Below are 14813 nucleotides of genomic sequence, written 5' to 3' on the forward strand. Positions count from 1 at the left end.
GAGCTGTTTTGCAAGGAGGAATGGGAAAAAATGTCAGTCTCTCGATGTGCAAAACTGATAGAGACATACCCCAAGCGACTTACAGCTGTAATCGCAGCAAAAGGTGGCGCTACAAAGTATTAACTTAAGGGGGCTGAATAATGTTGCACGCCCAATTTTTCAGTTTTGGATTTGAAAAAAAAAAATGAAATATCCAATAAATGTCGTTCCACTTCATGATTGTGTCCCACTTGTTGTTGATTCTTCACAAAAAAATAGAGTTTTATATCTTTATGTTTGAAGCCTGAAATGTGGCAAAAGGTCGCAAAGTTCAAGGGGGCCGAATACTTTCGCAAGGCACTGTATAAGACAAATTCTTCATTCACAAAACCAACTTACACAGAGAGGAAAGTTTTTCTGGAACATGCTTATTCCTGTCATTGTCTGGAAAAATGCATGGTTAAGGCCTTACAAATACGGTATACCAAACGAAGTTAAGGAAGTGCACTTCAGCATTTAAGATATATCCATGTAATTCTATGATTTCCACATTTGTGGCTATTGATGATATCTGCATTTTTTTGTGAAAAAGAAGGTGAGAATCTGTCTCACTTGTTCTTTGAATGTAAATTTGTGGCAGAATTTTGGGAAAACCTTGCAAAGTACTTATCTACCATTATGAACACTGCCTATATTTTTTACATTAAATATATATTATGTTACTATTGCAATGATAACAAAACCACTGAGATGATTGTTATTTTTTTAATTCTTGTTGCCAAATACTTTATACACAAACAAAAATGACAAAATCCTATACCAAAATTACATATTTTTCTGATTGAATTTAATTATCTTATTAAAACACTAACCCTAGTGAATAACAACAAGAATAACATCTTCATGAATCATTATAATAAGATATTTTCAGAGTGAATATAATTGCACTTAAATTGTTTATTTTTTGTATTATTTTATAGATATTTTTTGTATGTTTGAGTATTGTTAATACCTGTGTTTGGTTTGCTAGACATGTTTGATGTAGCAATGTAACTTGATTTTTGTATTATGAAAAAAAAATACTAATACTAATAATAAAAGCTGCCCGCGTGCACCATCACCTCATTGGTTATACCAACGTGGGTGACTGAAAGACGAACGAGGTTGGTGGCGGTAATGCACCTAATTTAGGAAAGTTGTCAATCGCAATATAAAGTCAAGAGAAGAAAAAGACTAGAAGGAGGAGAGATGATTAGAAACGATTCGGTTGACCATTTTATGTGTGGATTAATTGTTGGAGTAGAGGAACTTATGCATTTCAGGTAAAATAACAACTCAATGTTTATATCCCAGGACAAATTAGCTAGCAACAGCAAGCTAGCTAAATAGGACAAATTAGCTAGCAAGTGCAAGCTAGCTCGCTGAATTGCCATAAAGTTTTAATGCTTTTCGACCTGTCTCCAAATGAATGTAATTGGTTCAGAGTTTGTTTGATATTTTAACCTGCGTGTCGTGATCACGTTTGGTGCCGGTCACAACTTGCAGACTTGTTTACGTGTTGCTGTGCGGTTTGTGCGTTTTATTGCCAACCTTACTTTGCTACCTGACAACTTTACGGTTTTTACTTTTTAATTACCGTTTATATTTTTGGTTTTTCCCCTCACTCATCTTTCTCACTCCGGATGCTTTATCTGGACGTGGTTCGTCACGACCTCCAACAGCCGAAGCTAAGTAGTAACATTAATATGATGCCTTCTAATTGCAGTCGCTGTTGCAAGCCCAGCTTCAGACACAATCGTTAGGCAAGGGTAATTTCAGTGTAGGAAAGGATGAAACAGTGTCTGTGCCACCAGTAAGTACAGATAGTAACGTTAGTATAAATCCCCTCGCACGGTCCCCGCAGCCAGACAACTTTCTCATGGTTTCTGGAGGGAAATGCTGTAGGAATGCTCAACCGGTGTCGCTCATTCAGCCGACAGAAACTTTCAACCGGTTTCCCCATTAAGCAGCGAGTCGGAGTCTGAGGCCGAGCCTTCTCTCAAATGTTTGTCTTGCTTTGTCTGTAAAGCATATTTTCAAAATCTGAGATGACAGGGTGATTAACAAAAGGCTAAGCTGTGTTTCAATATATTTCACTTGTGATTTCATGAATCTGAATATTTTCTAGTAATATTTATGTCAGTTGCGTTATGCTAATTAGTGTCAGATGATGATTACGCTCCCGGATCCGGGATGGGTAGTTACAACAGGATTTATTTAGGCTAATCTGAAGATGGTGCTGGCTAAAGCTAAAACTGCCGAGTGTAGAGAGAATAGAGATATTGTTATCTACGTCGGCACCAACGATGTTAGGATGAAACAGTCAGAGTTCACCAAGCACAACATAGCTTCAGCGTGTAAATCAGCTAGAAAAATGTGTCGGCATCGAGTAATTGTCTCTGGGTCCCCTCCCAGTTAGGGGGAGTGATGAGCTCTATAGCAGAGTCTCACAACTCAATCGCTGGTTGAAAACTGTTTTCTGCCCCTCCCAAAAGATAGAATTTGTAGATAATTGGCCCTCTTTCTGGTGTAGGCAGCTCAGCTATCCCCATTGAGACCGTGTCTGTGCCTCGACCTAGGTTGGGCAAAACTAAACATGGCGGTGTTCGCCTGAGCAATCTCACTAGGATAAAGACCTCCTCCATTCCTGTCATAATTAAAAGAGATCATGATACCTCACATCTCAAAATAGGGCTACTTAATGTTAGATCCCTTAATTATAGTCAATGAACTAATCACTGATCATAATCTTGATGTGATTTGCCTGACTGAAACATGGCTTAAGCCTGACGAATTTACTGTGTTAAATGAGGCCTCACCTCCTGGTTACACTAGTGACCATATCCCCGTGCATCCAGCAAAGGCGGAGGTGTTGCTAACATTTATGATAGAAAATTTCAATTTACCAACAACAAAAAAATGACGTTTTCGTATTTTGAACTTCTAGTCATGAAATCTATGCAGCCTACTCAATCACTTTTTATAGCTACTGTTTACAGGCCTCCTGGGCCATGTACAGCGTTCCTCATTGAGCTCCCTGAATTCCTATCGGACCTTGTAGTCGTAGCAGATAATATTCTACTTTTTGGTGACTTTAATATTCACATGGAAAAGTCCACAGACCCACTTCAAAAGGCTTTCGGAGCCATCATCGACTCAGTGGGTTTTGTCCCATGGAAGAGATGTTGTGGATCTAAATGTTTTTCCTCATAATCCTGAACTATCGGACCACCATTTTATTACGTTTGCAATTGCAACAAATAATCTGCTCAGACCCCAACTAAGGAGGAGCATCGTGCTATAAATTCACAGACAACACAAAGATTCCTTGATGCCCTTACAGACTCCCTCTGCCTACCCAAGGACGTCAGAGGACAAAAATCAGTTAACCGAGGAACTCAATTTAACCTTGCGCAATACCCTAGATGCAGTTGCACCCCTAAAAACTAAAAACATTTCTCATAAGAAACTAGCTCCCTGGTATACAGAAAATACCCGAGCTCTGAAGCAAGCTTCCAGAAAATTGGAACGGAAATGGCGCCACACCAAATTGGATGTCTTCCGACTAGCTTGGAAAGACAGTACTGTGCAGTATCGAAGAGCCCTCACTGCTGCTCGATCATCCTATTTTTCCAACTTAATTGAGGAAAATAAGAACAATCCAAAATGTATTTTTGATACTGTCACTAAGCTAACTAAAAAGCAGCATTCCCCAAGTGAGGATGGCTTTCACTTCAGCAGTAATAAATTCATGAACTTCTTTGAGGAAAAGATCATGATTATTAGAAAGCAAATTACGGCCCTCTTCTTTAAATCTGCGTATTCCTTCAAAGCTCAGTTGTCCTGAGTCTGCACAACTCTTCCAGGACCTAGGATCAAGAGAGACACTCAAGTGTTTTAGTACTATATCTCTTGACACAATGATGAAAATAATCATGGCCTCTAAACCTTCAAGCTGCATACTGGACCCTATTCCAACTAAACTACTGAAAGAGCTGTTTCCTGTGCCTGGCTCTCCTATGTTGAACATTATAAACGGCTCTCTATCCACCAGATGTGTACCAAACTCACTAAAAGTGACAGTAATAAAGCCTCTCTTGAAAAAGCCAAACCTTGACCCAGAAAATATAAAAAACTATCGGCCTATATCGAATCTTCCATTCCTCTCAACATTTTTAGAAAAGGCTGTTGCGCAACAACTCACTGCCTTCCTGAAGAAAAACAATGTATACAAAATGCTTCAGTCTGGTTTTAGACCCCATCATAGCACTGAGACTGCACTTGTGAAGGTGGTAGATGAATTTTTAATGGCATCAGACCGAGGCTCTGCATCTGTCCTCGTGCTCCTAGACCTTAGTGCTGCTTTTGATACCATCGATCACCACATTCTTTTGGAGAGATTGGAAACCCAAATTGGCCTACACGGACAAGTTCTGGCCTAATCTGTCGAAAAGATATCAGTTTGTCTCTGTGGTTTGTCCTCTGACAAATCAACTTTAAATGTCGGTGTTCCTCAAGGTTCCGTTTTAGGACCACTATTGTTTTCACTATATATTTTACCTCTAGGTGATGTCATTCGAAAACATAATGTTAACTTTCAATGCTAAGCGGATGACACACAGCTGTACATTTCAATGAAACATGGTAAAGCCCCAAAATTGCCCTCGCTAGAAGCCTGTGTTTCAGGCATAAGGAAGTGGATGGCTGCAAACGTTCTACTTTTAAACTCGGACAAAACAGAGATGCTTGTTCTAGGTCCCAAGAAACAAAGAGATCTTCTGTTGAATCTGACAATTAATCTTAATGGTTGTACAGTCGTCTCAAATAAAACTGTGAAGGACCTCGGCGTTACTCTGGACCCTGATCTCTCTTTTGAAGAACATATCAAGACCATTTCAATGACAGCTTTTTTCCATCTACGTAACATTGCAAAAATCTGAATCTTTCTGTCCAAAAATGATGCAGAAAAATGTATCCATGCTTTTGTTACTTCTAGGTTAGACTACTGCAATGCTCTACTTTCCGGCTACCCGGATAAAGCACTAAATAAACTTCAGTTAGTGCTAAATACGGCTGCTAGAATCCTGACCAAAAAAATTTATAATATTACTCCAGTGCTAGCCTCCCGACACTGGCTTCCTGTCAAGGCAAGGGCTGATTTCAATGTTTTACTGTTAACCTACAAAGCATTACATGGGCTTGCTCCTACCTATCTCTCTGATTTGGTCTTGCCGTGCATACCTACACGTACGCTACGGTCACAAGACGCAGGCCTCCTAATTGTCCCTACTATTTCTAAGCAAACAGCTGGAGGCAGGGCTTTCTCCTATAGAGCTCAATTTTTATAGAATGGTCTGCCTACCCATGTGAGAGACGCAAACTAGGTCCCAACCTTTAAGTCTTTACTGAAGACTCATCTCTTCAGTGGGTCATATGATTGAGTGTAGTCTGGCCAAAGAGTGTGAAGGTGAATGGAAAGGCTCTGGAGCAACGAACCGCCCTTGCTGTCTCTGCCTGGCCGGTTCCCCTCTTTCCACTGGGATTCTCTGCCTCTAACTCTATTACAGGGGCTGAGTCACTGGCTTACTGGTGCTCTTTCATGCCGTCCCTAGGAGCGGTGCGTCACTTGAGTGGGTTGAGTCACTGATGTGATCTTACTGTCTGGGTCGGCACCCCCCCCTTGGGTTGTGCCGTGGCGGAGATCTTTGTGGGCTCTACTCGGCCTTGTCTCAGGATGGTAAGTTGGTGGTTGAAGATATCCCTCTTGTGGTGTGGGGGCTCCCTCTAGTGGGTGGGGTTATATCCTTCCTGTTTTGCCCTGTCCGGGGGTATCATCGGATGGGGCCACAGTGTCTCCTGACCCCTCCTGTTTCAGCCTCCAGTATTTATGCTGCAGTAGTTTATGTGTCGGGGGGCTAGGGTCAGTTTGTTATATCTGGAGTACTTCTCCTGCTCTCTAATTCTCTCTTTCTCTCTTTCTTTCTCTCGGAGGACCTGAGCCCTAGGACCATGCCTCAGGTCCCCAGTCCACCTGGCCGTGCTGCTGCTCCAGTTTAAACTGTTCTGTCTGCGGCTATGGAATCCTGACCTGTTCACCGGACGTGCTACCTGTCCCAGACCTATTATTTGACCATGCTGGTCATTTATAAACATTTGAACATCTTGCCCATGTTCTGTTATAATCTCCACCCGGCACAGCCAGAAGAGGACTGGCCACCCCTCATAGCCTGGTTCCTCTCTAGGTTTCTTCCTAGGTTTTGGCATTTCTAGGGAGTTTTTCCTAGCCAACGTGCTTCAACACCTGCATTGCTTGCTGTTGGGGGTTTTAGGCTGGGTTTCTGTACAGCACTTTGAGATATCAGCTGATGTACGAAGGGCTATGTAAATACATTTGAATTGATTTGATTTGTGGGGACAAAACAAGTTTATGCACGATGGCGCACGCGCGCAGCCGTTTTGTATTCCGTGTAAGTGCAAACTACTGGGGTGAATTCAGAGAAGTGTGCAAGTATTTGTGTGCAAGTATTCCATTTGCTGCGGAAATCTCACAAAATCATATAATGCATGGAAAACCTAGAGAATATCAGTAGCTACTGTATGTGTTGTATTTGGGGAACCTAATACCCCTAAATGTCTTACAGCCTTATTATGGGGTCGGATTTGAGAGTGTTGTCGGCAAAACAAAATCAATGTTGATTTTAGAAAACATATGTCGATCCTGATGGAGCAGCTGTAGAGTTTCAAATTCCTGTGCGTAAGAACTGGCAAGCAGAGCCTCTACAGTACATTCTGAGGCATCTAAGGAAATGTGCTATATACTGTAGACTGTCAGACCCTAATAATCACTAACCAGGCCTACTACCAGCGTAGAATAATATATTGTATTAGGTAATAAATTAAGGTAATAATTAATGTGCCTACCTTTGTTCGTCCCAGCCAGTTTGTTCATGAGGTATGACTTGCCGGTGCGGTACAGGCCGACCACTGCCACCACTACCACATGCTGCTCAATCTGGCTCAGGGTTTCCAGTGCGCTGCGGACCACACACAGTTTCCCGTCACTGTCGTTCTCAATTAGACACACTGGCCCCTTCATGGACACCGTTTGGCCTGCCATTACTTTGTCCTATAGAAACACACTGGCAAAGACACAAACAAATAACAATATAAACACAACAAATAAACGGTCTTTATTTTGTTTGGGGATCAGACAAATAAAACATTCTCCCGGTGCAGTAATACAGGATGTGTGATTTAGTATGCTGGTATTGCCTTATCATACTGGTACAGTGCCTTCTGAAAGTATTCACACCCCTTGACTTTTTCCACACCCCTTGACTTTTTCCACATTTTGTTGTGTTACTGCCTGAATTTACATTTGATTAAATTGAGATTGAATAATACCCCATAGGAATCAACAATACCCCATAATGTCAAAGTGGAATGATGTTTATTTTTTTCTTAACTAAAAATAAAAAGTTTAAGTCAATAAGTATTTAACCCCTTTGGTATGGCAAGCCTAAATAAGTTAAGGGGTAAAACCTTGCTTAACATGTCACATAGTAAGTTGCATGGACAACCCTCTGTGTGCAATAATAGTGTTTAACATGATTTTTGACTATGACTATGATTAATTACTATGTCAGTCAAGCAGTGAATTTCAAATACAGCTTCAACCACAAATACCAGGGAGGTTTTCCAATGCCTTGCAAAGAAGGAAACATATTGATAGATGAGTTTTAAAAAAAGCAGATATTGAATATCCCTTTGAGAATGGTGAAGTTATTCATTACATTTTGGCCTGTACGGAATAAAACATATTCCAAAACATGCACACTCTTTGCAACAAGGCACTAAAGTAATACTACAGGAAATGTGGCAAAGCAAATAACTTTTTGTCCTGAATACAAAGTTTTATGTTGGGGCAAATCCAATACAACACATTACTGAGTACCACTCTCCATTATTTTAAGCATTGTGGAGGTTGCATCATTTTATGGGTATGCTTGTAATGGTTAAGGACTGGGGAGTTTTTTCAGGATAAAAAATACATGGAATGGAGCTAAGCACAGGCAAAATCCTAGAGGAAAACCTGATTCTGTGTGCCTTGCACCAGACACTGGGAGATGAATTCACCTTTCAGCAGGATAATAACCTAAAAAAACAAGGCCAAATCTACACTGGAGTTGCTTACCAAGAAGATAGTGAATGTTCCTGAGTGGCCAAGTTACAGGTCTGACTTTAATCTGCATGAAAATCTATGGCAAGACCTGAAAATGGTGGTCTTTTTTTAAAGATGATTTATTTAATCTTTATTTAACTAGGCAAGTCAGTTAAGAAAAGCTCTTAGAAACCTACCCAGAAGAACTCACAGCTGTAATGACTGCCAAATGTGATTCTAACATATATTGATTGACTCGGGTTGAATACTTCTCTTATAAATATACTATATTAGCATTTTGCTTTAAAAACATTTTTTTCTCATATTGACATTACAGAGTATTTTGTGTAGATCGTTGACCAAAAACTACAATTAAATGCAATTTTAATCCCACTTTGTAACACAACAAAATGTGGAAAAAGTCAAGGTGTGTGAATACTTTCTGAAGGCCCTGTAAATACAATTCTGAGTTGAAGTATTTGGAACTTGCAATATTATAATATGCCTCCCCATTTATTTGAAATATGATGGTTATTTTTGATAACTCTGGACAAATTTATGCTCACACAAAATGTCCTCCTGAAGTTAGACCCGGAGCAGAGATGAAGAAATGACAATGTTGCAATAATAAATAAAATCACTGCACAGTACATATTGTCACTGATGCATTGTACATGACCTAACATGAGGTCATATCTAGGATCTAATATTTTTCAAATAAATAATTACAAATAAATGAAGTGAAGAAGATCTTACCTGTAGACCAGAGCTTAGCTTCAGCTGTGCAGTATGCTTGTTGTTCAGAGTTCTAGTGAGCTGTTGGCTACAATACAAAGCTTGAAATATTGAAACTGAAACTCTCACGTTTCCAAGAAAGCACATGGGGTGGTTTCCTGGCCCACAGTAATGGACTGACATCTGTTCAGGAAACCACCCCTTAATCAATATGTTCCAGAAGAAGATGCATCTTGTTATTGCATTGTGGTTGCTACAGTTTCTCTTTCAGTTTTACAATATAAAGTCCAACCAGGAAGCATAGCACATCATAAAATATCAGATGTTTTCATTTAAGCACTGATTTGCAGTGTTTATCTCTACCTGTGGAAAAACCCTTAGCTTATACTGTGCAAGTAGCTTTCTGTTCATGTGAAGGAGAAGCCTTTACTGTAATTTGGTTGAATTAATTGTATTTTGTGTTTGTGAAAAATAATCCAGGTACTGTACTGAACAACGTTGTGATTATGGTGGCCCAGAGGGTGATTGTGTACGGTGTGCTGCACAAGTTTTGCGATTTCAAATGGTCCCACTTATATTGATCAGGCCACCCCACATAAAAAGTACTACAGTTTACTACAGAATATTACAGTACTTACTATAGAATTCTTTAGTGAACTGTAGTATACTGTAGAACACAATACTATACACTTTAGTCTCCCTTGATCATGTGTAGTACTTACTATAGAATTGCGGAGTATACTGTAGAATACTATACCACACACTGTAGTATCCTTCGGTCATGTGTAGTACTTACTGTATAATTCTGTAGTAAAATGTAGCATACGATACTACACACTGTAGTATCCTTTAAACATGTCTACTACTTACTATAGAATTTTGCAGTATACTGTAGTAAACTGTAGTATACTGTAGAATATTATACTAAACAATGTATAATCCCTTGATCATGTGTAGTACTTACAATATAATTTTGCAATATACTGTAGAATACTACACCCTGTAGTATCCCTCTATCATGTGTAGTACTCACTGTAGAAAACTGTAGCATACAATACTACACACGGTAGTATTCCTCAATCATGTGTATTACCTACTAGTGATTGAAGTTATTGAACATCCACTCGTCCCCCGCAATATGATTCTACTACGTTGCACTCTGGCTCTGCCTGCAACAAAATTGCAGACTCAATCTGGCAAAGTTAGATTTGTTTTGGTTTGTTGCATTGAAAAAGGCTGATATAATGTTGATTCGATAACAGAAAAAACGTTTATCTACACTACCAGTCAAAAGTTTTAGAACACCTACTCATTCAATGGTTTTTCTTTATTTTTTACTATTTTCTACATCAAAACTATGAAATAACACATACGGAATCATGTAGTAACCAAAAAATGTGAAGTTACCTATACATTTCAATCGCGATATAACGTGGATCTTCCGGGCTACAGATTGAATCTAGCCCATGGTCTGTGAATTTTGTTGGAATAAACTGAAAATGAAAATAGAATTGACTAGTTATTATATATCTCAATGGACTAGATTCCATTGTCATTGTAGCCAATAATGGACTGATAAAGCAGGCAACTATTTTATTCTGCTATGATATTCAACAATGTTACAGACAGGCCAACCAACGTCAGACAGTAAAAACAAGGACATATAAGTAGCCTACACTATATAGATACAGGATATACAAATAAAGTGTATCATTTTGATTACACTTCATGGTGCATCTAGTGGTCTGTAAAGTGCTAGTACATGAGGGAGAGAGAGTACAAAGATATATGGGGCATGGGTTATGAAAAGTTCCGGGTTTGCACTGCTATGATTTTTAGGTGTCTTGTCCTGATTGTTAGTGCTCTGTAAACACCTTCAGGAGAATACAAGTACCCTTCGTCTGAAGGGAGCTTGTTGAGAACGTGTGAGGGTATGCATTTTGACAGGATCAGACAAGATGAAAGTGATTAAAATGGAAATTTCATGAGAGTGGCTTGTACCACTGTGTCACATGTTCCATTAAACACATGAGCCATCCAATCCAGGTCATGTTCAGTAGTCTGGTAAAGTAGCACCACCCATAAAGTCACCTACACAATAAAATGAATCGGTTAAATCCAAACATATCCACAAAATAAAGTGAGAGTGACTGTTTGCTGATGGTGGCCTTGGTTCAATAGTGTTTATTACACCCCTGCACTAACTGCATAATCTGGGGAAAGGTTGTGATGAATGAATAGGGTCCAGCAGAGCAGTATCAGGCGATGGCCCTATTGTTGATTTATGGGCACCATAAAGAGGCATCTGAATTAAGTAGGCCTCTAGTCTTAGCCAGAGAGTGGTGAGAGAGAGAATAGGAAGAAGAGAGATGGGGTAGGTAAAAAGCAAAGGGAATAAAAAGGAGGGACAGACAGACAGATTTAATGTATGTGCTCTCTGACACCTGGAGTTGCATGGGAAACGGTCCAGGAACAAAGGACAATGCCAAAGGACCAGTCAGCTCATCCCCCTCTGATGGGCTAAAATGTATCTCTGCTATAGTATCCAGAAGACTGAGTAAAGAATGAGTGATAGACTAATACTATATTATTCATGTCTGGTATCTATCTGAAACTAGTTCACTGAGGATAACTCTGATGCTATCTAAATGGATGTATGACCTGCCACTCTGACATTGCTCGTACATGTATCTATATATTCTTAATACCATTCCTCTACTTGGCTTTGTGTGTATTGGGCATATGTTGTGAAATTGATAAATATTACTTGTTTGATATTACTGAAATGTTGGAGCTAGAAACACAAGCATTTCGCTACACCCGCAATAACATCTGCTAAACACGTGTATGTGACCAATAAAATTTGATTTGATCTCTGTGGTTACTTGTGTCTGTACAGTGTGAAGTCTGAATTACTATATGCAAAAAGGTTTTATGGTCCTCTCAGGAATTGTCTTATTTACTTCGGTCTCATTCCCCACACAAGCATTTCAATCACACGAGGTTGGTGGCACCTTAATTGGGGAGAATGGGCTCGTAGTGATGGCTGGAGCGGAATTGGTGGAATGGTATCAAATACATCAAACACATAGTTTCCATGTGTTTGATGCCATTCCATTTACTCCGTTTCTGCCATTATTATGAGCCGTCTTCCCCTCAGCAGCCTCCACTCTATTTCAATGCTGCGACATCACGTCGAGATTGGGTCTGGGAGTGTTAAGGTTACTGTAAACTTGGTATTGTTTGATTGGTCAATGGTGGTTGGTTTTGGGTTGAAAGGTTATACCTTCATTTGTTATAAAAGGAATGAAATGCCTTTGTTATCTCTCTTATCCTGTATCCAGTCCATGGAGGAAGGTTGTATGATCAATTATAATTTCGTAGGCTTCTAGGCCTCTGGCCTAGTACGCATCTCTTTGTTCATGCGTTGTCCTGTAAATTAAATCTATATACTTGAAATAATGCCTTGTAATGCTTGTTAATGCTTGTAACTGAAGCTTTATGCATTGTATGTGTATCCATTCATTGTACATTAATTAAATATCGGCCTTTGATATAGACCATTCCCAGAGAAATTCTTGCTAGTCTATGTCAACTCATTGTCTAATGCTTGCGTGTATATTTTAATTATCTTTATGGAGTCAGATAAACATTTTAATAGGCTAACTGCTTAGTCTTATTACGAGTCACATTAGAGGTATATATAATATCGTATATACTGTATATACACATGTCAAATATTACTGCCCACTACACAGACTCTAAACTCATTATGAGTTTAAATCTTATGTATTTCCTTGGTAAAAATGTTTTAATAAAAAGTTGGGTCACTATCTGTATTTAGGTATTCTGTCCCACTGAATCTTAGGTCATTTGATTAGTCAAGAGCACACTCTGTTTTGATTATGGAACCATTTGGCATTCAGTTTAATAACCTCTTGCATCATTGGCCTTTTTAGTACTCTAATGCTCTAACGCACAGATTCATGCCCACCAGCCCATGGTTCAATGAGACAAAAGCTGCATCTCCTCTTTTGTGGATTCTGAAACAGATATCTCTTATTTACCTGGATGAGTTGCTAGGTGATAGGTCCATGAAACGGAATTATCTTTGCCATGACAGTGTTTGACAAAGTTTGATCCATTTTGTTAACTTGTGACCTGATTGGAAGGGGGGGGGGGGGGGGGGGGGGGGGGGGGCGGTGGAGGGGTTAGGGGCAGATTGAAAGGGATTTTTTTCCATTTCATAACCCATGAATGGGACTCAAACAATATATGGATAACATGAGTTGGACAGGTAAATATTTGCGCTCCATCTCCATCATTCACAGAATAGGAGTAAATATTACAGTGCATATTATTACGACTATTTACAACGTTTGTGTTCCATCAGATGAGCAGGTGCTTTTTGTAAGCCTATGCTACTTACCATCACATTGTTCCTGAAGGTCTTTGTTTAGACAATGACTAGTTGTCATGTAAAAAAGCAAATGAATAGAAAGACATATAAATGGTAATAAATGATGTAATCTGATGCACCGCTACACTTTTTAAAGTCACAATGTTTCACAGCTAAGATTTAATTTAATGGACACAGCTAATGGATAAGACTTACTTGGCCCAGATAGTCTCCTCCCTACGTTGATATGAAAAATGCTTAATAGAATTACCCTGAGCTTGGGAAAAATAGAGTTACAGTCATATTAGGATGAATAGTGGCTGGAGCGTTAATAGATAATGTTATGAAATGAATATATGACTATAAGTAGAGATCAAGTAAAAGACATTCATAATGAGACGTGGGGCTCTATTCAATCCGCATCACTGAAGTTCAGCTTTACAGTGTGATTGAAATGTAAAGGTGCAATATGTAGAAATCACTCCACTATTTCCTGGTTGCTAAAATTCAAATAGTTTGAATAATTTATGTTTAAGTTTATACACTTAATTATATTATTTCAATAATGTTCCATATTAAAATGGGAGGGGAAGTTGTTAAAAGTCCTTTATGAAGTGACAGCAGCTATTTTCAGATCAATGCCTTTTTATGGATGTGTATTTTAATGTATTGTTGATGGCGGCTGTGTTAGGTAGGTACAATACACTATATCATTTGAAGGAAGAACAAACCTGATGAAACAGCAACTTTTCTCCCGTCTTCTTTCAATCTTATAATGGATTTTACATTTGCTTTAATGATTTTTAAAGCAGTTCCTGGCCTTGCACCTAAATATGTACCTGGTCGGTCCGTCAGACATTTTTAAGAAAGATCTTAAGATGCACCTTTTTAGCCTTGCTTTACATATGGTGCAATACTATACAGATAGTAATACTATCTGTTTTTACCGGAAACTATTTTCTGTGCATGGGACATCAGCCCGAGGCCTGTAATGCATTTTATGTTCTGAATGAAGTAGGTCTACCTAATTTTTTAAATAACTCACCTAACGCCACCTTCTGGCTCAGCAGCCTGGTCTCTTAGACTAGACGTAGCATAGTAAATGTAAATACGTACACTCAAATTAATATAATATGTTATGCTTGGTATGGTATGGTAACATCAGACAGATGGTGACATAAGGCAAAATTGAAAGTAGGTTGGTTGGTCAGGGTGGATGGGTAGGTGTATAACATAAATGTATAGCAACCCAAAGGTTGCGAGTTCAAATCTCATCACACACAATTTCAACTAATTAGCATCTTTTCAACAAAATACTACTTTTTAGCTACTTTGAAACTACTTAGCATGTTAGCTAACCCTTCCCCTAATCTTAACCCTTTTAGCTAACCCTTCCCCTAACCCTAACCTTAATCCTTTAACCTTACTCCTAAACTTAACCCTAACACCTAACTCCTAACCCTAACTCCTAGACTGGCTAAAGTTAGCCAGCTAGCTAAC

General features: G+C 39.1%; 1 protein-coding gene across 1 annotated transcript in view; it reads right to left on the reverse strand.

The window, feature by feature from the left end:
- Nucleotides 1–9087, reverse strand: part of LOC109900863 (guanylate-binding protein 1) — a 34445-nt gene extending 25358 nt beyond the window's left edge. The window contains exons 1-2 of the mRNA XM_020496728.2: nucleotides 8936–9087; nucleotides 6940–7157 (exon numbers count right to left, since the gene is read on the reverse strand). Coding sequence (XP_020352317.1) covers nucleotides 6940–7135 — 196 coding nt within the window. The 5' untranslated portion in view covers nucleotides 7136–7157; nucleotides 8936–9087. The remainder of the gene's footprint in view (nucleotides 1–6939; nucleotides 7158–8935) is intronic.
- Between the last annotated feature and the right edge of the window lie 5726 nt (nucleotides 9088–14813).

Source organism: Oncorhynchus kisutch, linkage group LG12, assembly GCF_002021735.2.
Source record: "Oncorhynchus kisutch isolate 150728-3 linkage group LG12, Okis_V2, whole genome shotgun sequence".
Classification (NCBI taxonomy): Eukaryota; Metazoa; Chordata; class Actinopteri; order Salmoniformes; family Salmonidae; genus Oncorhynchus; species Oncorhynchus kisutch.